This window comes from Morone saxatilis, unplaced genomic scaffold, assembly GCF_004916995.1.
Source record: "Morone saxatilis isolate NCDOM2014 unplaced genomic scaffold, NCSU_SB_2.0 Contig11, whole genome shotgun sequence".
NCBI lineage: Eukaryota > Metazoa > Chordata > Actinopteri > Moronidae > Morone > Morone saxatilis.
The window spans coordinates 25,545,542-25,556,133 of record NW_023339663.1 but is presented as its reverse complement, the minus strand read 5'-3'; the positions used below and the strand labels follow the sequence as shown (position 1 = coordinate 25,556,133).

Here is a 10,592-nt window from a genome sequence, read left to right as displayed (position 1 = left end):
GTGTGTGTGTGTGTGTAGCTTAAAAAAAAGGAGGGAGGCCAGAGACAGCGAGAGAGAACAATTACTGACGAGAAACAGATAGAGATGTCTCCACAGTCAGATCAGTTTACACCTTTTAGTTTTCATCTTTTTTCTCACATTGTTTCCAGCAGAATACATCCGATTTGAACAAGAATGACCACACAATACTAGAGCTCAACTGATAGATCTGCAGGCCAGCTGCAGTACAGAAATGAATGCCAAAGATCTTTTTATTTTTTTTAGGTGTCGCAGTTACATAGTTTGTCCCCCAGAGAGCACTGACAGGTCCAGTAAATGCTGTACATCCCTCGGTCACAAGTCTTTAATAACCAAATGTAAAGCTGCTATAATCAATATTTTTATATTAGCAATGCCTTAAATAGCTTTGTGTATGTGAAAGTGGTGGTTCGTAGTGACAAACCCATAGGTGACTATCACATGACTCTGCAGTTCCCCTCAGTTCTACAGAGCATTTCAGCATCTTTTAAACTTCCTGTTTAGATTCACTTTCACCGCTGTCATCAGCCACGTTTCCAGCTCACTTTTCAGCTCTGATAAACTCACTGTACCACTGTGCCACCTGCTCAGCACCAAATTAAGGATGGGGTTGGCTATTAGCCAGTGAAAATAGTGGAAGAAGTTGGTGGGGACCAAAACAGAGCTACAGGGTGATACTATGTCAGTATTTTAAAAAATAAAAAAAAATCAGTGAAAAGTAGCTTTAATGGATCCTTACCAAAACTGTAAGCTTACATCATGTTTAGTTCAATGAATGAATATTGAGAGATTTATTGTTACTGGATTTTTTTCAGCCTTGACATATAGTAGCTATTTGGCTTTACACATCGCAGTGCAACTGACAATAGTGCAACAGTTCAACACACAGTACACAAGATAGTACAACAACACAACTTTGTAACACAGCAACAGGCACAACACATTACAACACATTCGTTTTCCAAAGCAAGACATCAACTCCTTTGCCACTGTGCATGTATTCTCCACAGTTTCTGTATTTGTACAGTGCAATTTCCAGTCTCCTCGCCAGGTCCAGGAGATAGATGCTGACATCCCTGTAAACCACTGGACACAGCTATATTTCTTTCTCCACACTAAATCAGTTAACCCCCTCAGGACTGTCCACTTGTACCGATCCTCTTATCCTCACAGTGAATTGTCATTAACAGACGCTGGATTGCTGGGTGGGGAACAACAACATCTGCTTTTAACAGGATTCGCATAATTAGCGCCTGAAGCATTTTATTTTAGAATTACAGAGAAAGGCCTACTGCTGTAAAAAAAAAAACAACGGAGGGTGGAGGGCAATAATTGGTTTAGGTAAATGCGATAGTGCCGGACAGAAAATAAGAATGTTGTGTAACTGTATATATGGAAAGTGTAGTATCTATGGGGAATTCAGAATAGTATATATCGTATTTATGTGTATATAGTGTATTTTTCTTGTACATGTATACTGTACTATATTATACTATATTATATTTTTTGAGATAGTAATTGATGCCAGTATGTGAGAAAATGAGGGCAATATTGTAAATTAAGGCTGCATATAAATTATAATCGGAGGCCAGGTGGTGAGGGAAGTACTGTATCTACCAAAATATAAAATACTTCGGCCAGTATGCTAGGACATGACTGTGACACACAGAATTACTCAAAATGACAGAGCAAGTCCCTTGGTTATAAGGAAAAATGAGAAATGTCATGTAGCCAACCATTTGAGTTGTGACTGATTATTTTAAGGTATTCTTCCTGCTACAGTGTGACACCCTTGAAAAACCTGACTGGTAATTTGTTGCTCCTGAAACAATCTACCACTTTCCCTTTATTCCCTTGTTAGTCTGTTTTTAGCTCCATCCCTGGGACTGCTGCCTGCTGCTATCAAATGAAAGCTAGCTAATCATATTGTTGGTAGAGCCTGTCCTGCTCTGCCCTGAGGGCATCTTAATGACAAATCACACAACCACCACACTCTTGCATCACTTACCCACTTTCTTTACGACACCACAAACGACTCTATTGCTGGATTTGTAAAACTGCATTCACCACCACATCAGCGTACCCTGGACCCTGTAAGTCATGGGAATGCATGTGGGTGAAACCCTGATTGACCTACAAATGATGTCAGCTAGAATAGGCTAGTTTACCAGTCACAGCAAGAGTGTGAAACTATCAGTGTAGTAGTTGGTTGTGAGTTCTCAGCTACAGCTCAGCCAAGTAGCGATCCACCCAGCTGAATTCAAACGAAGAGGAAAAATCTATTTCTGCCCCAATTCTCTTTTCTGTCTGATCCACTGCTTTGTATTCTGCCCATGCTAGAGCAGCAGAGATGCTGATAGGTTGTGATTGCCGCCTGCCTGCTAAGGTCTGCGTAGTCTCCAGAGAAGAGTTCCAGTTGCTCAGGAGGGGATTCAGCCTTCAGATCACTTTTTCCCCTCTAAAAGCAGACCTGTATTCCCCAAACACAGCCACAAAAACATAGAAAGATCTGCTAGGTATGAGCAAAGAGTGATCTTTATAAAGGTAGCTGAAGTTTCTAGTGGATTTTGACAAATAGCTCTGCTTTCATTTTGTTTCTTTCAACAGTGTGTTGGTTAAGAACCTAATTATAATTTATTTGCAATATCTTTGGAATTTGTTGTGGGATTAAAGTGAGTGTGGTGGATGCATTATACTGGGTTGGAATAGGTTTATAGTAAATTAAGAAGATATCTGTAATAATTTGATGGATGATTGTAATAAGTGTAAAATATTTATAGATCCATTTGTAATTAATTGAAAATAGTATGTGTAGTGTTAAGGTGTAGGAACTCAGAGGGCACCACCGTGGACTATTTAGAAATTGTTTCAGCTTGATGAAACACTGATTCAGGTATGATTCTAAAACTGATCTAAATTCAGCCGTCCCCCTTTGAAGCCTGTTGGAGCTCGTGGTTGCTGCAGTGTTAACCTTTCCTGTTCTCACACAAAATAAGCAGTGTAAATTGCTGACATTATGTTAATGGCGTACACACTTGGAGCCTCATGCATAATTAATGTTAAAGCCCATGAATCCAGATAAACACATTTTTTAGTAGTACTTAATTATCCCTTGGTTTCCCATTGGGTTGGAGAGTGTTTGTGACTCTGTTGCATCTAGCAGCACAGAGAGGAACAGAGAGGATCATGGTGGATTCTTTGTTCTTCTTGTGTTACTTGTTTCTTGGTATCTCAAGGCAAAGGTGCTGTACTTCTTGTGAGGGTCACGTAGCGACCGAGTCTTTTATAACTTCACTTCCTTGTAATGACTAAGTAGTAAGAAAACATCTTTTAAAAATACTGATATGAGGCAGACATTGACAGTGATGGGTGGTCATTATATGACGACCTACGCAAAACTAGCTACTATGTTTTTTTTGTTGTTTTTTTTTGTATCAGTTGCTCTCCAGCCTTTCTCCAGAAAGTTTGTTTTGTAATTGAGTTAGTAGAGGGTGAAGTCTGGCGTTGATGCACAGTAGGAGTACTTTGCTAGTAGCAGCACCCAGCTCTCATTGATAATCCATAATCTGTTTGTAGAGCTGCAACCAGCACCAAGATACCATTTCTCAAATCTATTGAAATAAACCCCAGTGGACATGTTTATTGCTAGTGTTCATTAACAAAATATTTTTTTCATAAAACAGAAGCCATATTTTAAGATATTGTATAGAGAATAAATGCAGGATAAAACACCTTTATTTAAAAAAAAAGAAAAAACTTACCCACAGCCAAAAGTGCCAAAGTCTCTGGGACCATAGATACTGATCTATTTGAAGATTTCAATTTAGAAAAGTAAGTAATGAAATATTACAGGCAAATGCCTATTTCTCAGCCATAGCTGTATCTGTCTGTATCTATCTAGGACCATTACATTTTCCATTTCTATTTGTACTAAAATAGGTATATTGAGTATTTGTACTGGAATGACACATTCTTCACTTATGAAACATAGGGACAAAGACTGTGATAATTAAGCACTGATTGTCTAATGCTAGTGCCTGTGTTGTTCCCTGTGGCTTCCTCGCAGCTAGACTTACCTTGAAACCCCACTGCTCAGAATAACACTGAATAATGTTAGTGTCTGTGCTGACAGGGCACGGATGGTGAGATGAGGAGAAAGTAGTTCTGTTGCAGAGTGATAGACCAATTCCTGAGATGGCTGCAGCTTACTGAAACTATAATTGTAATAGAGTTGTACTGTGGCAGTGGAGCTGCTGCTGAGCCTTGGTCAAAGCTATCCTACCAAAACACACATACACAAACAGACACACTTCTGTTGATTTTTCCATCTTATGTAGCTGCAAGATTTATCTTTGTATTCAGTCTGAGTAGCTTCATGGGAAGCAATGAGGAGTGTGGTTGCTATGGGTAACGCATATGTGCACGCTGTTTGGGTTGGAGGTAATTAGCAGACAGTGGAGTTTCTGAGGGTCTTTACTGAAGGACGACGAGGGACAAAGTGTTTTCAGGCTATCAGTTAAAGAAACATCATTAATGAATCTTTACTTTCATAAGAAAGAGAATTTTCTTCATTTTTCCCCACGGGTCAGTGTTCTGTAGATGAACCTGTGCTCTCAGAGGGACTTGAGGTTTGGTTAAATTCAGGCAACTGAAACTCTTCGAATACATGAGCGAACAACCATGGACACATTTTTGTCCAGAACTTACAATAACTGGTTGAACAGAGTGAAGAGAGTTTTTGCAGTAGTCTTATCACCTTGTGACTAACTAGTGATTCAGTGGGCTACAATTATGTTGAGGAATCATTTCACTGAAGTACCCTTTTAAAACGAGATAATACATCTCATGTATTATCCTATACAATACATTTAATGCTAAGGTGACATTTACCATGTTTACCATTGGGTATGCATCTTGGCATGCTAACATTTTCTAACTGGCACTGAGTGCTGCTGAGGCTGATGGGAATGGTGTTTTTGAAAAGGTAAGGGATTACAAAAATGATTACAACTTATCACAAGGAGGACATGAATGCCTGTAGCACATTTTGTGGGAATCCATCCAATAGTTGTTGAGATGTTTCACTCCAAACCAAAAATTTCAACGTCATGGTGGCAATACAGGAAAAGTCATTAGGATACATTGTCTGGTAACTATGAATGTCTCTAAAAGTTTCTTCCCAGATTATCGAAGGTATACCAACTGACCAACCAACCAAAAGAGACACATGCCACTAGCATGACTAAAACTACCTGCAAAACTAATGACAATCCCATCATCCTGAGCTGTACCTTGTGTTTACTTTTAATTAATAAATGGTAGCAAGCTAATTCAACAAACGAAGATGGTGACAATGGTAAACATTATACCTGCTATACATCAACATTCATTCATGATCTTCAAAATAGCTTTCATGTATGACAGGGGTCTACAGCCTGTCACTTCATTTCAAATGCACATAAAGCATTTGTGTTTTACAGTTATGTTCGCGTTCCCTCCCCTATAATAAACGGCCGTCTGAGTCCAGGCAGGCCTTCTGATTGCGTCAGTTTGTTGACGTGTGAACAGCATAAGAGCTTTAATGCATCAGCCATTATAACAGTAACAGCACACACAGGTAATTACATGCTGTCTCCTTGGAGCTGTTATTATTTTTTCTATTATCACTATACCTCCTTCATTCCCTCTCTGTGTGAAATAGTGGGTTGTTGGCTGATTCAGCCAACATGCATGTATTGCACTTGCTGCATTATTGTTTAAGTTGCACTTTAAAAGAGAAACCAGAAAGCATAGATAATGAGAGGTAGCACATGACCACATCACATTGAACATGATTCTACACATAGTCTCAATTCTATGTTTACACAAGTGTGTATGAGTATGTGCGTATATGTGTGTGGGGGAGAAGAAAACAAGTGGATAAGTAATAATAACAGTATATATTTTAAACAATGTTAATTGTCAGTGTGGTCTCAGGGCTAAATATTGTCTTATCTTACCTTTATTTCATAAAAGAAGACTTTTACTAAGCACAAATGGTCATTTTAAGCAATAAATTGAGAATGCAACCATTGGGTCTGAAAACCTAAAAAACTGGCCACAGCGCTTAGTACATCCCAAAATGCACTGGGCCACCTTTGGTGTTTAAACTAAAAACAATTTCAATGTAGGACCTCTGGGTGAAAATTCATTTTTGACCTTGGTGATAGCAAGTCAGTGATATTCCAAATGAGTTTGGTTGATGATGATGAGGATAGACCGAATTGTCATATTCCAGTATTACCATCATGGCTGTAGTTTTATTTTCCACACTGACACCTTCTGCTTGGTTTGCAAATGCGTCAGCACAATCTTATCAAACTTTATGCCAACGCTCAAACTCTGAGGCATAATTGGATAATTGTTGTTGTGGCCGGTATTGTGAAGGTGAAGACCTTGTACCTTACACACATTACAGCTGGTGGGAAAAATATTTAGTCCATTGTATGTCAAGTAAAGTGCAATGACAGCTGTCTAAAAGGGTCTCAATGAAATAAAAACATGTTTAAGCTCACAAAGGTAATATTTATTCCTATTATGACTATTATATAAAATTGTGTCTTATAAAGAGTTCCTTTTTGTGAGCTATGAAAAAAATATCTGCTGCTTTTGGTTAAGTTTATGTAATTATGGTAAATTATTATTACGGTTTATATCTTGGTTAGACATCAACCAGGTCTTGGGGGGTTAAAATTATGGTTAGGTATAGACATTTTAAACTTTGGATTACAGTCAGATTGTTTCATGACTTTACAATACTGTACAACTGTATAACTGAAGTGTGTAGACTTATCTGAGCCCAGGACACAAAACACATTTTGCACATTTGATTTTTTCTTTACTGACCTGAACACAGATCTGTTTCTCCCAAGACTGACCACATTCATATTCTGAGACATTATGCTCGTTTTATAACTTTGGTGCGACGAGACTCAAATGCCATCATATCTCTCATTGAGCTGATTAGACTGAAATAGCCTCATCCCTCCGAGTGTGAGTTTTATGGCATCAGTTGAGTTTGAATGTGTGAACACTTCCAAGTCAGAGCCTTTAATAATCCTGCCACTCTGACAGGTATTCCCATATGATCTGAATGCAGTGGCAGAGCCTACTCATTGCTGCTTTATTTAGAAACACTCACACTTTCTCCTGCGTTGTGCCTGGTGAGTTCATTTGATGAAAAAGTGCTCTTGTGCTTTAGCTAGCTAGCTCCTTAGAAACATCAAGTTGAGTGTTGTGGTCAGTGATTCAAGACCATCAGGTACGCTGATTTTAAAAAGCTTGATGTTTTATTTATGAACTGTAATCGAAGAAGGCGGCGTTCTGACCACAGTTTAATGTGTGTATATGTATGTGTGTGTGTGTGTGTGTGTGAGATGTATGAGGTTTAATCCAATCCATTGTGGTTGATTTTACCAGTCATGCAATGGACACCGGTGGTAGTTTAAAATAAAACTAATTACTCCAGCTTAACTCTCAGCTCAAAATCTAATGTATTAAATGTTATTCAGCAAATTTCAGCTAAGAAAACAAATGGTTGAAATACATACAGTATATTGACAGCAACAAACAGACAAACAGGTGCGGATGAATGAGTATCTTCCTCCAGCTTTCTTGGCGTAGCTGGTGTGTAAATTGTCAGTGTTGAGTTACACTAGCTAGGCAACCTGATGTTCACTGCAGCAATAAGCATTTGCAAAGAGCTTTCTTGTGTTAGTGAATATGAAATTTGTTTGATCACAAGCGGTTAGTAATTTTTAAATATCTGTTCCGATCTTTAAATGTAATGTTTCGATTTCAGTTTTCTCTTCACACCATAACCTTCTTTGCATCCCCACTCATCATCTCCTCCTATTATTTGTGTAATCGTCCTCAATCTGGCTATTAGTACGACTGGTAGTGCCAGAAGTACTTTTACTTCATCTTTTACATGACAGGAAGACATTTGATTTGGTGTTTATATAAAACATTGTGCTGAGCGAGCTTTATTAATCTGTTTGGCCAGTAACAAGTTAATGTACCTCAGCTGATCTATACTTCCTGTTGTGACTGCTGGTATTGACCTTTAGGCATACACTTGCATACACACACACACACACACACACACACACACACAATGCTTATAATATACTAATGTTTATGACCGTTATTATATATAAGAATGTAATTTTCAGATCCAGGGGTGTTGGATGTTATGGACCATGTTTGGGCTAAATATGTAATTACCAGGTATTTGTATAAACTGTGCTGTGCAGATTGAGACTTAACTAAACATAATTACTAAGTGTAATTCCTATTTATTATATAATTGAGTCTTGTTGGGTGGACAGTAGGGGTTTCAACCTTTTTTAAAACATTGACAGGATCAATAATAATCATTTTTAAGCATTAGTATAGAAAAGAAAAACAACAGTGAAACTCTGAGTTGCCAGTTTGTTCGGTACACCTACCGTAGCTAATCCTAATGTCCTCTGCTACACAGTACAGTTTAAATGTTCAGTTTTTCATTGAAGCTGTTTTAGAGATGTGTTGATTTCACTTTATTAACATTTTGGAGGCTATAGATTGTGATGCTTCTGAAGTGCACTGCAATATAACGAGAGGTATTTCTAATATTTAGTTCACTGCATTTTTGGGGCTGACCTTTCTGAGGGTATTTTAAGGTGATGCGATTGAAGATCTCCTTCAGTCCTACTGCATACTCTCATCTCCTCCATTTTACTCATGCCTTTATTTTGTAGTCCCACCACTGTGAAATTGAACAGCCATGACTCTGCTTTATCACATTCTGATGTTCACTGCTTCTATGGGCCTTTCTCTATTTTCAATTACAAAATACAATGCTTCAGGCACTACTTGGGAAATAATTGGCAAAGGAGATAATGCATGCAACTGTTTTCCCAGCAGCCCAGTGTTTTTGGATAAGGAGGAGTGAGGACTGGGCAGTCCTGAGGTACTCTTGTTCTGCACAACCTAGATAGAAATTTGAAATGGAGCCGTGTGAGCTACTGCAGCCAGTGTGTCCCCCAGGATGTCTCCGCTGTCTGCTGCAGTTATGATGGTGGTGGCAGTTGCACAGTAGAAATCAGCAGACAGTCTGACACTGGTTTAAGCACATGATACACTGACAATGAATCAGCCATTAGTGGAAAGTGAAGATATAACTTAACTGCTGTCAGCCTGGTTACTTACTGTAGCCACAGTGACGTATGAATGAGTTTCATGACCACAGCAATGCGGCATGTCACCTGTTATTCACTCTAAAAGCACCCTCCATCACTACCACACGCACACGTACAGTGTATTAGCACCACCTCAGTCTGTTCACTTATATTCTTTCGCATTTCATTTTATTGGTGATCATTTTGGCTCTGTTTAAGCTGCAGTAGGTAATTATTATTAAAAACATTTTTTGTCATATTTGCTGACACTTTCACTATATCCTGACAGTAGTACACGAGACAGATATTCTATGGAGAGAAAAAACAGGTTCCTCTTGCACTCCTAATGGCATTTGCAAAAATCCACCGGGCCTGAATGAAAACAACCAATCAGAGCCAAGAAATTACATACATATTGTATGTTTAAAGGATGCAAATATAAAATGTACAATAACTAAGTATAAGTGTAAAATGTACAATGAGTATAGTGACAACAGAGATATAAAGTTACATTATAGGGGAACACTATAAAAAGTACAAATATTTCCAAATGTCCTAAATTTATCAGACACAAATGATGAATATCTCAAATATTTTAAATATATAGGCCTATAATGGCATATGGATATCGTAAGATGACATTTATGTAAATAAATGGGACTGTATGGTATATAACAATGATGTAGTGATTTTATTCATTGAAAACGAGCCCTAGTAATTATAATAATAGACTATTAATATAAGTAGTCAGATGCTAACTGCTATGGCAAATCAAGTCACAACTATTATCATTTCATCTTTTTCAGCTTTCAATGCCCTTTGAGCTCTTGAGTTATGATCCGCAGACATACGAGCCAGTCCGAACAGACTCTGGAAGATGCATACGAGCACAAATAGGTAAATCAATCACCTTAAACATGGAAGTCATTCAGTCTGTTAGTACACAGCTGTATGTACAGAGTACAGAGGAGGAGCTCCACTGAATGTACTCCTGTTTCTGTACACAGGAGAGGCAGGGATCCTGGTAGCTCCTCTGACAGCTATGAACCAGTTCATGGGCTACGCTGGGAACAAGGTCCAGTCTGAGAAGAAGCTGCTTAAGAATGTGTTCAAAACTGGAGATGTCTATTTCAACACTGGAGACCTCCTGTTCCACGATTACAGGGACTTTCTTTACTTCCGTGACCGCATTGGAGACACCTTCAGGTACTTCACTACTAAAGTATTAATGTTACAGTAGGCAAGTTTGTTGCGAATGAGAACACACAATTGAAATGTTTTGTTAGTGTTGAATAGAAACCCTTCACCAAAGTTATCTAATGACCAAAATCCACAGTCCATGACCGTTTAACAACAGTCCCGCCCTGAAGACGT

At 38.4% G+C, this 10,592-nt stretch overlaps 2 protein-coding genes across 2 annotated transcripts in view; both read left to right on the top strand.

Moving 5' to 3' along the window:
* The window catches only part of cep89 (centrosomal protein 89), a 61,038-nt gene that overhangs the window by 48,385 nt on the left and 2,061 nt on the right, over positions 1-10,592 (top strand). The gene's annotated exons all lie outside the window — the stretch shown is intronic.
* On the top strand, positions 9,935-10,574 carry LOC118343323 (very long-chain acyl-CoA synthetase-like). The gene is made up of 2 exons (XM_035682083.1): positions 9,935-10,115; positions 10,226-10,574. The coding sequence occupies exons 1-2, from the start codon at positions 10,031-10,033 to the stop codon at positions 10,456-10,458; spliced, it is 318 nt and encodes a 105-aa protein (XP_035537976.1). The 5' UTR covers positions 9,935-10,030; the 3' UTR covers positions 10,459-10,574.

Bases quoted from the DNA above. Each gene is read 5' to 3' on its own strand.
- LOC118343323 (XM_035682083.1), top strand. From the start codon at position 10,031: ATGCCCTTTGAGCTCTTGAGTTATGATCCGCAGACATACGAGCCAGTC. The intron at 10,116-10,225 runs GTAAATCAATCA...TTCTGTACACAG, and splicing joins ATGCATACGAGCACAAATAG to GAGAGGCAGGGATCCTGGTA.